The 13,191-nt window shown below is 44.5% G+C and overlaps 1 protein-coding gene across 1 annotated transcript; it reads right to left on the bottom strand.

The window, feature by feature from the left end:
* Positions 1–2,395: 2,395 nt before the first annotated feature.
* Positions 2,396–11,872, bottom strand: LOC142584761 (nose resistant to fluoxetine protein 6-like). Its single transcript, XM_075695039.1, has 3 exons — positions 11,737–11,872; positions 7,544–7,686; positions 2,396–2,581 (listed from the first exon to the last, which is right to left on the bottom strand). The coding sequence occupies exons 1-3, from the start codon at positions 11,870–11,872 to the stop codon at positions 2,396–2,398; spliced, it is 465 nt and encodes a 154-aa protein (XP_075551154.1).
* Positions 11,873–13,191: the final 1,319 nt, after the last annotated feature.

Here is a 13,191-nt window from a genome sequence, read left to right as displayed (position 1 = left end):
TATTTGCGGACAATAAAACTTCTGCGTGGCAGTTTAACGTTATCGATCCCTATTGGCACATGAAACACCACTCTGCCAACTATTCTTCGCTAAGTATCCGTTTTAACGACATTTTTAACCTTTCGTTGCATACCGCCGTGATTTTTTAGCGTCCCCCGCAATCTAATTAAGGTGAAGCGGACCAATCGCAGACGCCGATACCATCTTCCTCATTTAGCTTTCTACTTTCTGTGGGCTGGCTCCGCCCCACCGAAGTGGGGCGGAGTGGAGTGGAGAGGGGCTGGCTCCGCCCCTCTCCACTTCAATGTGCTCCTCGCCTCTTGTCAAGTCAATCAGATAAGAAAAACCGCTTAATGTATGGAATGCTCTTCGCTTTAAAAGCAAACAAAATCGATCCCCTATAAACTATAAGAGGGTTTGATTGGGCTCTTCAAACAACGCTGCTGCTTACCGCCCAATGCTTGCATCAGTTTTTGCGTAAATTTACCTGCAAGTGAGTGGAATAAAAAATACATGTAGATTCTCCTGTGGGAGTTATCTAAATTATGCGCAAGCATTATCTACTACTCACCTGCAGTTTCGTGGTCGTATGCTGGTGTGTTTGGCATAATTGCGAGAAACACCGCGAAGGAATCGTGAAACGGAGAAGCGTGATTGCAATACCGAAACGTTAACTGAGACCAGCATGAGACGATCAAGAGGCGAGTAGTAACGATGTTCACTCATGTTATAGATAACTCCAAAATAATGTGGACGTGGAATGAAATAGTGAGAGGGATTTTGTAAATGAAGCGAATATATACACAGCATTCATTATGTGCAATGTCTCTTATTTGGTTTCTTCTTTATCTTCAAATTCGATGATGGTGCGTTTCGATGATGCCGTTGGTTCGTGGAAGATGAGCACTGGCTGATGCGCGCTGTATTAGGTGACGTAATTGAACAGTGTCATGTTTGGCAGACTTCGTACGTAGACGTGGTCGATGACGCTGTCGCTGCCTCCTCTCGATCCGAACCGTTATCAACTGTGCCCAACCGTACACCGGCGATGGTTGTTTATGGCGTGGCCACGCGGGCCGCATATTGAAAGCGATCTGCGATGGGGACACATTGCGCCGAGTGCTGATAGCGTCGTGTGCGCTGTGTTCTCGGCGCTTAATTCGTGTTGGAGCGAGAGGCAGCAGGAAGATCAATTCGCTCGCTGCGGCGGGACCTACCTTGAAAACGATCGTCTTACGTGACGGACGGACGGACGGACGGACGGACGGATGGACGGCCGGGTTTCTTCGCTGGGTAGGCACTGAAACTGAGATGCAGAGATTGGGAAAAAGATTGGGATAGCTTTACGTTATAGGGCTCCAGAATACAGAAGTTCTTTTTTTTCCGTAAGAAGCGTACGTCACCGGCCAGTCGCGTTCACGAACGTACTGTTCACTATCTCGACTGACCGGCGCCATAGAAGTGCCTGGGCACCGCGATGTACCACAGACAGAATAATAGAGACAAGAGAAATAGACAAGACATGCGCTGCCTATTTCATTTGTATTTCTTTTTTCTGTGTTACACCGTGCTGCTCAGGCATAGATATGAATCCGCACCAACTTGCACACACTTTTATCTAATTCTGCAGTGTGGCCGGTGCCTGTTGTAGCGAACCGCATGAACTGCTATTAAGAATATGAATCCTGGGGAGGTGTTCACGAAGCTGTCAAAAAAACAGCGGTGAGTGGTCAGCACCCATAGATCCAGAAGCGCGGCAGTGAAGGCACCGATCAACCGCAAGCCCGTGTGTCATATAACAACTTCCGGAACTGTTCGGTTCATGCCGACAGTGACCCTCAGCGCTTTGTCCGAGTTTAGTGAAATGGACACAAATGACATGCTTGGGGTAATGATTGTTACTTTGCTTGGAGGTGTTTACCAGGTGGAGTTGCATTCTTTTATAGCTCACCTCACTCTCGTGCGCTCGCCGCTTTTGGCCCCGTACAGGCAGCACAAATGGATGCAAGCTTAATTATTTTCATTTATGTTAGAAAATGTTGATTTGGAACACACTCAAGGTTTTACGACCTCCATATGAAGCGTTTTGCAGTCCAGAGATGTTTTGATTATGCAAAGTTCTTTATTGTGTCCACGTGCCACATGAAGAGAAACAAACAAGGGATGGTAATAAAGTACAGTGTCACAGTAAATAATTTATGCGTGTCGTCCGCCAAGCACCATGTTCATAATTTTCCGTCACCGAAACAATATAAGCGAAGCTTTACTTTAACCTAGTGATGCGCTAGCATCCGTTATTAAAGCTGAAGTACTAATTAGGGTGCCCAGATGTCTTCTGAAGTGGTTTTGAAGAGGAATAAAAAACGACTCCCTTCCTTATACAGCTAGGCGGTTCTTATAGCTTTGACCGTTGTTCCCCGTTCTCGACTGGCGATGGCTTGACATCAGCAGACGCCTTGCTCTTCTCAGAGTCGCGTTCGAAGAGGAACTTCTGGATGTGCGAGACGGGTGCTTCCACGCACAAGTGCAGCGCTAAGCCGAACACAACGCTGAAGCAGTAGATTCCCATAGAGGTGCTGAGCTGCAATGTTGAAAAGGTGGTGTAGGGGAAAGAACAGGCCATGTCATAAAGATATTTTAAACTGGCAGTCCCGTACTGAGATGTTCAAGAGTGCATGTTCACCGCACGTAAAACTACATGCATGTAACGAAATGTTACGAAAACTTGTAATACTAATATCGCTTGTATATTTGCAACCATACTGCCCATGCGCCTTACTTTCGTGTCATTGTGTAGATAAAAGACGCCTCCACTCCATCTTGCATCTGCGCTTTCACAAATGACGCCGTTGTCTCACTACGCATGACGCTATAAAAGCTAAATTTAGCTTCTCTCTTGGCTCCCAGAAAGGCGTAGCTCGGCTATATTTGTCGATCTGAGAGGGAGTGGTCGCGCTTAAGAAAACTCACAATAGTAGGTGTAATCCATCAAGCTCGAACCTGTGCTCATTAGTAGTTATAATGCTTACAAGTGTGGGTAATTTGTTGCAGAAATCACTCACTGTTACGGATCACTCAAGTTACGGCTTAAAAGATGCGTAATTTGTGAATTAGTCTTTATGGTCGCACAGCTTCAGGGGCAGGGGAAACTTGTTCGTACGCACATACTATGGTTGGGGTGTCGCTTGCAGAGCTAATGGTATGACTTATGCATAAGAGTGCTAATAAAGAGCGGCGCACGTGTTTTAGGCACATTACCAAGCACTCGTTATTATCTTCTCTTTAGCATGTGAATCACCCGTTGATTCCTAGCGGAAACTTATTCGTCAACGGTATATTCTCAAACTGTTATTTATGTTCATGTTGTTATTTATGTTGTTTTCGAATGTATCCAGTCAAAACACCAATACAAGAACTTGATTATTTCATGCAACATGACATAGAATTGAAGCATTGCACAATTTGTCACATAGCAAAGATGGAGCATGGCTTAGCTTAAGCTGTACCTCTGCTGAAAGCGCCCCATTTGGGCACAATCTGCTCTGGGCAATGCCTTCTTTCATCAACTTATGAGAGCGCTTATTAAGGCGCTGGATTAGGGCACCCATTATGACGCTTGAAGCTCTTGGATATCGTCGACACAAGGATTTAGCGTCCAAGGAATCCTTTTGTCTATCTACTCAGCTTATATTATTCACTTGTCGACTGACGAGAACAACGCCAAAAGTGGAAATGAGACCATCCATCTAAGAACTCTAAGAACATCTCCATCCTCAGTATACGAACTGTCGACAAGTCTTCGTGATTGCTCCTCCAATGGAGAACCATGTGCCACCGGTGCAGCCTTCTTTTTCTCATCTATTTGCACTAATTCGGCTCTTTAGATCCTGCTAGCTCCAGTTTTCTTGCTGATTCTGCAGCCATTATTGCATCTCAGAGAAGTGTCAAGTCATCAAGTAGCTGGTGGGGCAACTCACCAGTCACTCAAGATTAGCTCTAGAACACTTTAGAGCAGGCTGGTGCGCAAATATTTAGCTTGCTCAGCAGCCTTTCGGTTAGCCCGGGGCTTACACAATGTGATTCTTGGCAGCTCAATGGATAACGTCATACTTCCACACTGATGGTAATAACGAAACTGACCACTTCGTCGATAAGGCTATCACGGCACATACAAGAGATGATAGAGACTGGGATGGAACTAAAGGTTTAGCATAGGCTCAGATGTCCCATGTCAAGCAAGTAGTAGAAGTAGTACCTTAGCACCTTAGTAGAAGCTTGGTGTTCACTCCGGTTTGACTCCATAAATCTAGCTGTTCTTCGTGATCCTTGCGAAAGTCATGTCTTGTAGAACTAGGCATTCAAAATTTGTTGTGAACACGAATATAATAAACGTCTAAATAGGACATTTCACAGCGCAAAATACACCTGATTAGATTCACTGTGACTCTTTCACTGCCACTCTGTAGACCTTCCTAGATGGATTGGTCGTTCGTAGTATATAAGTGTATTTGATATTGAGATGCGGATGAGATGTATCGGTTAAAACGTTAAATAATTCTAGTCACACCCTACCCAAAAAGTTCACTGATGGTCAAGTTGTAGAATCATTGTAAGGAAGGGAGCGAAACACAGCACCAGATAGAAGAGAAAATGATGAGTGCCAAGTCTCTTTTCCTGTTTCTCTTGTTCCCCACCTCATTTTAAGCAGCTCGCTTTTCAGACTGCTAAATTATGGACAGTTGGCTGTGGCTATACCAATTACTCTGACTGAAGGGCTGGTGGATGGCACTGATTACTTGATGGCTTGTGCCTAGACTATACGTGATGTTATAGTTACGTCTAACACACGGACTCTATTTCCCCACTGCTGCTTTACTACCGCTGTCCAAAGAGCTGTGTGATGTTGTCGAACTCCGAAGCACAGCATCTACCGGACTCAGCGCTTGTTTGAGACTGAACGCTTCTCTCACTTGCGAACATGCATTGTTGTGCGGGTAATTCCCTACAACTCGCATGCCCACCTCCTCATAGTGTGCTCCCATGTCAAAGACTCGTCCACATCCATTTCAATAGAGAATTGCGACAGCCTTCATTGAAATTTAAGGCGAAAAACACGAGTATCAGTGGCTGGTTCGTTTCGCAGTGCATATACACAACCTCCACCCAACGTCGCATGCCGTGGAACACGCGAAAGCACAGCGAAGCCCAATGCTCTACTGTGCCCTAGACAGAGGAGATGTTGAACAAAGTATGCTTTCTCTAGGAGCCTTAGTGTCGGAGTGGAATTCCAACTGCCGAGAGCCAAAGAATGCCAAAATCTCATCACTCTCATCATCAATGATTTATATGTGAAGTTCGCGGATTCTTTACGCGTGATAAAAATCTACCCGTAAGAAACGGCGAGCACGAAATGAAGTGAGAACAGGTTTGACTGTTAACTTATTGACAGTAATAGCACGTATAAGAGATTGAAAGCTAAGCGAAAGCAGGTTAGCATATATGCTAAGCAATCAGCAGCTAAGATCCCGGCAAGGCCTGCAAGGCAAGGCTCGGCAAGGCCTACGCTATCAACGTAGTTTATGTTTTATTAATTCTCGTCGCGCCTCTTCTTCAATAGGGATTCTATGTCACTGAACATCCATAGTTAACCGTGACTCTGGGTGAGCTAGAACATTACCACTCGCTCTTTTATGTTTATTCATCAAACCCGGTGCACATCGACAACTCAATTCCGCATTGGGTTTCAGTATTCGTCCTCTGTTTAAGTAATGTCAATGGGGCATTGCGCAAATAGCTACTTTATACATGTCAGACCAACGAGAGCCACGCAAGATCAGCCTTTTCGACAACGTCAGCTGTTAAGTGCACGTCCACACTTTTCTGCGTCCGTGACTCGTTTCGTAAGCTCTTCAGCGCGTGTCAAGGCTATTTTGAAAGAATCAACGCAGGCAGCCGAATGGATGCAGTTGTTCGAAATGTTCACATTGCAAGCAGAGCATGTACATATACAGACTGTTGAATCCCTTGTAATGTGCCTGGTGAAATTCTGCAGCCGGTAATTAACCAACAAAGTTGTAACAGACCATGGAAATGCATACGGGGTGCTTGTGTGAACATAATCGTCGGTGACATGCACTCTTGACTGGACTGCAGGTTATGTTCAACAACCTATCAACAAATAACAAAAAAATCCTCGCAAGCACAATAGAGGCATCAAGGCAAAACTTTTCAGAGCAATTCACAAAGTTCAAATGAACCTTGGTAGACTTGGTCGGCGCCGTGGCATAAGGTGGAGATTCTGAAGCTTGAAAAAAATTAAATCCTGGGGTTTTTCGTGCCAAGAGCATGACTTCAGTATGAGGCACACCGTAATGAGGGATTCCGCAATAATTATTGCCCCCGGGGTTCTCTAATATGTACCAAATGCACGGTACACGAGATTCTTGCTTTTCAACTTTCATCGGAATGCGGCCGCTACGGCCAGGATTCGAACCCGCGTCCTTAGGCTTAGTAGCGCAATGCCATAGCTACTACGCCTTTACGGCGGGTCTGAAGCTTCAACACTTTTTGTAAACTTCTGCAAATTTAAGTGAACTCTGCGACGCCTCCAGCGGCTGCTGAAAACATAGTTTGATCATCTTCGTGAGCCTTTAGCGGTTCATTCTAGGTTGGCATTATTTTTTTTTCATTATGGATACTGAGGAAGTTTGCATAGATTGCGTAGTTCTTTATTAATATTGAAAATGCAGTAAATGAACAAGGTTTGATCGTATATAGTGACGGAAACTTTTCCACTACGCAATGAATGAAAATAATGACGTAAGATATGAAGGAACGTCCCAACTTTAGTATAGTCAGCACGAAAGTAACATAAGGACGCGTGAAGTTCTAATGTGACTCGAGATGCACGAGTGTGCAAAGTAATAAGAAACATGACTAAGAAAGCTCAAAAGGCGTACTTTATGTGCAGCTCTGCAGCCTTAATTTTGTAAGCAGATTTTTAAACAATGGCGTGGTAAAAGAAACACCTCGCTTTCAGGGGCAGGTTATACTTCCACTAAGAGATATAGTAGACATATTTGAATTAAGCCAGCTGAACATTCGACTTGACTAGAATTTGGCATGTCAGTAGTTTATGATCTGAGTTGCACAGGAGTTATACATAAAATATAAAAATTGTTATTCGCTGTAGGATTTGTGTCCTCTTCGCCTTGTAGGCCATAAACTAGCCCTATTCGCCACCTATAAGATTACACTGTTTGCTCCCAGCTACAGCATGTACTTTCATTTCTTCTGGCTGTACTTCTCGTCAAATCCATAATTTATTTTCCACAAGTGGGCTAACGTCTGCTGAGGCAAACCACTGCTAAACATTTTTTTCCTTGTCACTGCATTCACACACAAGCTATTTAAAACTAAGTGGCTGAATTTATCAACCATGGAAGAAATTGAGATAAAAAATATGTAAGCTATAGCTTGCGTAAGAGTTAAAACGTTTAGGATGCCTTACACTGTAACGATGGGCATTGAAAAAATGGTGTACCTGAAAGAACTCGCTCAGCTCGAAATTGGTCCTCATATTTCCTGTGCGAATGTAGAACACGGGTACATGAGTAAGGTAGATGCAGAAAGTCAACCTTGACAGGGGCCGGAACGCTGTCCACGAGAAGAAGCCGTTGAACCATCCTGTGAGCAGAATCACCGCATCAATGTATTCAAATACGAAAAATGGAAGTGAATGCATCACACCCTTCAAAGAAACTTTGCTAACTCTTCGAAAAAGAGGAGTTTCTTCTTTTAGCGGTGAGTTCGGACACAGCGTGTCTGCTTGTTGGGTGCGAAATTTTTTGGGCTCCTTGATACGTTCGGTTACGTGGTACAAGCAGATTTTCGGCGTAAGTGTAGGCGAGCAGAGAGGTCCGATTCCATTTCGTTGTGTAACATGCTACTGATAACAGCCATATACATGGGAAGCCATCTATCCTCTGTTCTAAATGCGAGGAATTTTCTTGTTTATTCTTTTCGTCTAAACTTTAAGTGTCAAGCATTAAAGTTGGTTTTACTGAGTTTTACGCTTTACTCGAATGCTAGATATTTCCCATTCTATAGAAAGCCGCATTATTAGGTCAGCAGTAACAATTGGTACACGCTTTGTATTTTCGTCTTCTTACAAAGTCGAGTGCGACTTGCTTTGGTCTGTGTTAAACCTATTGGATTCTAGATTATTTCCAGAGATGAAGGTTCTAGAACCTGGACCTCACACCTCGTGCAGTCCCAAAGTAATCCAGCGACTGCACAGTTTTCGAAATTCACTATCCTCAGATATCGATTGTGGGCGTGACGAGCACCCCTGCCGTTGTGGGCACTACTAGGACTCCATTTCCTTTTTCTCTCATTCACTTCTGTTAAATGAATATAACTTTACAGTTGACACCTGCGACGTCGACGTTGTGTCCAGTTTTGTAACTTGGCCTATCCAAGAGGCGCTGCATTCAGTATAAGACACGAGTGGGCTGATCCTGATACTAGTGCGCGATGTGTGTTCTCTAATACTGAGAAGTAACTATATGCCTCGTACCATAATCTAATATGGTCATATACGTGTCTGCGGGAACATAAAGATTTTCACGTAAGACCAGTATGATCCTATATAAAATTAATATGGTGTGCATGGGGTATACAGGGCTCTTTCGGTTGGGTTGCAAGGGTTTAATGCGATATCATCATGCACATTGAAGCATGGCCTTCGTCAGTGTAGGGAGGTATGTCATCGGCAGAGCAAGTGACGGGTAAGGGCAACGGAGCGGGAATGGACAAGCGGAGTTGGTGTGAGATGTAGGCGCGTGCGGCAGGAGGAACGGCAGCAGTTTCGCAGCTTGCGCTTGGCACGCTGGATATCGCAATATTCTTCGCCACACAACACTCTGTAGAGGTGTACACACGTCGTGACTTAATAGCAACAAACTAAAAGTGGTAGTTTTGCTATTATGTTCCAGTTGACCAACTGGGACGTTGTACCATCGTAAGCAGCAGCAAATAGACAACACTAGACAGCAGCTATAATGACCTAACTGACAAGTGAGTTTGAGGCAGGAGAAAACGTCATGCAGACGTCGATAGATAATCACCAAACTATACGATCTCATAATGCTATCACAATACAGCCGCTCTATTAAAACATTATATTACTTTCTAGTTATCTCCTTAACCTCTTTTCTCCTGTGTATAACAGCAAACTAGATTGGTGTCTGGTTGACCTCCCTACCTTTCTTTCTATATGTCTTCTCACTTTTTATCCCTTCAACGGCTCTTCCTGTTTATGGCAATAGTTTTTACGAGACCAAAAGAAACCATAAGGCAACATGCGGCGAGGCCAGTAGTTTTTACTGATAAGTTTAACGTGTCAGGCGCAGGGTTTCTGCTACTTGTCATAATGAAGTTCGGAAGTGATTCACTGTTTATATGATAGTTACCATGCACTCAAATGCTAGAAAGCTTTCAATAAAGGTTCTGCGTTTTAAGCAAAATGTAAGGTAAAAAATTTTTTATAGCTACTCAGCCGAAACAAACTTGCTTCTCGGCCAAAGTTATAACCCCATATCAAACGTATCGAGGATCATGCCATCAACATTCATCATAAGTGGTCACCAACGAAGCCAAGCCAGTTTTGGTCCATATGCTATAGTTAAGAACTGGTTCTCTCACAGGTTTCTCTGCATTTAGCTGTCGGACCCGGCTGATTGAGGAATCATGCTTGCTATCGATTGATTGATGGTTTTAGCGTGATTGATTCCGGCATGGTATAATATTCAGCTTAGTGAACATAACGAGGTGAGCTTGCCCTCTTACATACTTAGCTGCACTTGTCGAGACATAATTCCCGTGTTAAAGTGTGCAGCTTTTGCCGAGTTCGCAATGGTCTTCACTTTATACAAACTCCAGTTTACTAGGGTGGATATCCCATTTCCCCTTGTGATGCGTCTTTATGTAACCAAGCTTCGCAGAGCTCTTCTGTTCTAAAGACGACGCACTTAGGCTTCCTGTTGCATTTAGCCTTTTTATTTCAAGAAAAGGGAAGCGTTGGGCTCTTTGCGGTGGCAGTTGCCAGCCAGCTCTTCCGTCTTACTTCTACGATTGTTTTCATCCTTGCAAACGAAATTATAATAATTATATATCACAGCAAGATATCGGACGTGCTTAATATCTGCGTTCGCTGACAGCCCACACACTGAATGTAACAATGGAGGACGCGATAGACCTAACTGAAAGCCAACAAGGACAAGTTAGCCATTTTGTAACCGCGACCTATTTCACGTTGCCGTTTCCAGCTGTGCAGTGTCGACGGCATGGCAGCATAAAAAGCAAAAACCACATGAAAAAATCCGGAAGAACCCATCTCAAGATGAATGCCGACGTTATGATTAGCACTGAAGCAACGAAGCGAAACACCGTATTGCCGATGTCGAAACATGAATGCAGCTGACCTCTTGCGCTTCTTACTGCACACGCTGCGCCACCTGGCCGCGCCGCCGTGAAGTGCGCATGTGGCGCGAGTTCCACTCCGCCGAGCATTGGGTAAATTTAAAGGGTCTTTTTTGCCAACATAGGGCGGCACGTACGCAATGGCACACACCTAGTTACATACGTTAACGTCAAAGAGGCTCACTGAAGAGCGGCACACACCTAATGACACATACACAGTGACGCAAGTTGGTATCAAAGATGTTCGCTCAAGAGCAGCACAGACCGAGTGGCACAACCGAGTGGCAAATTCTCAGCGCTCCAAGTCACCGTCAAAAGGTTCATTGAAGTTCACCCAGTGCCACATGCTTAGTGTCGCGTTCAGAGTAGCCCACGTCAGCGCCAATACTCGTAGAAGAGCGGGCACATGGGTACACAGTGACCCAGTAACCAAAGTGATCCAACGGTTAGTTTCGGAAATAGCTCCCAGCAGCTTGGTGCACTACCCGTTTGACTATGGACTATCCAGTGACCCAGGTTGGCGGGAAAATAGTGAGAGACATAGATAGGCAGTTAGATAGCTAGATACACATTCTGGCTGCCGAAGTGCGTTAAGTACCATTAGAACGCCAATCGCATTAAAATGTCTTTGCACATTTCCTGGGTGCTGCACGTACTAAATACACACCCCAGCAAGAAATGTCTAACTTAATTAAATTAGGGGGTTCACGTGCCGAAACCACAATCTGATAATGAACACGTCATAATGGGGGACTCCGGAATAATTTGGACCGTCTGGGGTTCTTTAACATGCGCCGAAATCTAAGCACGCGGGTGTTCTCGCATTTCCCCCCCATCGAAACACGACCACCGGGAAGAAATCTCCTAATTTGGCCTGACTCAACTATGAAATTTTAACAAATGCGTTCTTTTATTGCGATTTGTTTTCTTAGGTACTTCACACGCTTTCCGGTACTTTTGTTGCTACCTACGTCCCTAGTCATTTTCCCGCCAAGTCTCGTCACTCAGTAATATATGGTGGCGCAGCGTGTCCAAAAGGATGCAAGACAGAGGACCCCGTCTGCGTAGACGCACCATACATGACGCGTTTAGGTGGCGGCAATACGGTGTGCTACATTGCTTCACTGCCAATCGCATTAAGGTCTAAATTCATCGTGAGATGTGTTCCGCCGGAACTTGTTTTTCCTTGAATGTTTGTAACATTGCAATTGATGCTGCAGTTTCCATGCGGAGAGGTGCAGTATTGTAACGCACCTCCACGTTTTGTGGCGCAGGCGTAGCATGGCCAGAGCAAACCCGCACTCCAGAGTAGCCGGTGGAAACCGCCATAGATCGCGTTTACGGGGGCGCTGGGCAGCTTGCCTCCGTTCCACGGAACCGTCACGAACATCACGAACAACATTAGAGCCAAGGACAGCATCCACTGCGTAGCCTGGAACCACTGGCAACGACAGCCGCACGCAAAATAGAACGCTCAAGAAAGTTAGCTGAAGGAAAACTGGTAGTATGGCCTAGGTTACGAGCAGTCTAACATCGACTCAGACAAGGTGTGATCTATTGGCGAACCAGGTGAAGCACTGGGAAGAAACGCAGCGTCGACTATATCCCTTAGAGCAATATGAAAGGCACACTATAACTTACAATCAAAGGGCAATATTGGCTCACCATTCCTGCCGAAAGTGAGTGTTCCACGATACTGTACGTATAATGGGAAAGCTACTTGGTTTTTTATCACATATCATGTTTCAGTCTACTCTCCACAAGTAATGGGTGATTAAGAAAAGTCGCAATGCTCACCGTGTACATACCACAAATTTCTAGAACAATAGGGAAAGACGGAAACAAATGAAACTTCACAGGCAGTGCCTTTACAAAAGCTTTGTATCGAGGACAACACTGAAAGACTTTCTTATTTGACATGTTAAACGCTGTAGAGTGACATGATAGCATAAGTGCGTACTTCTCTGAAGTCAGTAAGCTATAAAATAGGGGTGTTCGAATAGTTAAATTTTTGAATCGATTCGAGTACGAATGTTCGAGAAATACGACATCCGAATATTGATTCGAACATTGAATATTTTCTTATTTCTGAACAAAAGTAAAATACAATTTTGCGAGGAGCCTGTTTGATGCAAAAACAAGGATTATATACATTTATGTTACATATATGTGTGATACTGTTCTCAACTCTCAACCACAACAAATCCACTAATATAACAATGAACACAACGTCGCTAGCCACGCGTACGTTGCTATGTGTTCTTTGAAGTTGAGAAGGGTGATGCTACAAGGGGCACGTTGTTTCAAAGAGGTGAAGATATCATCATCATCATCAGTCTGGTTACGCCCACTGCAGGGCAAAGGCCTCTCCCATACTTCTCCAACAACTCCGGTCATGTACTAATTGTGGCCATGTCTTCTCTGCAAACTTCTTAATCTCATCCGCCCACCTAACTTTCTGCCGCCCCCTGCTACGCTTCCCTTCCCTTGGAATCCAGTCCGTAACCCTTAATGACCATCGGTTATCTTCCCTCCTCATTACATCTCCTTCCCATGCCCATTTCTTTTTCTTGATTTCAACTAAGATGTCATTAACTCGCATTTGTTCCCTCACACAATCTGCTCTTTTCTTATCCCTTAACGTTACACCCATCATTCTTCTTTCCATAGCTCGTTGCGTCGTCCTCAATTTAAGCAGAGCCCTTTTCG

Source organism: Dermacentor variabilis, chromosome 1 (assembly GCF_050947875.1).
Source record: "Dermacentor variabilis isolate Ectoservices chromosome 1, ASM5094787v1, whole genome shotgun sequence".
NCBI classification, from domain to species: domain Eukaryota; kingdom Metazoa; phylum Arthropoda; class Arachnida; order Ixodida; family Ixodidae; genus Dermacentor; species Dermacentor variabilis.
Note: the sequence above shows the minus strand (reverse complement) of the source record. Positions and strands in the feature narration are given on the sequence as shown.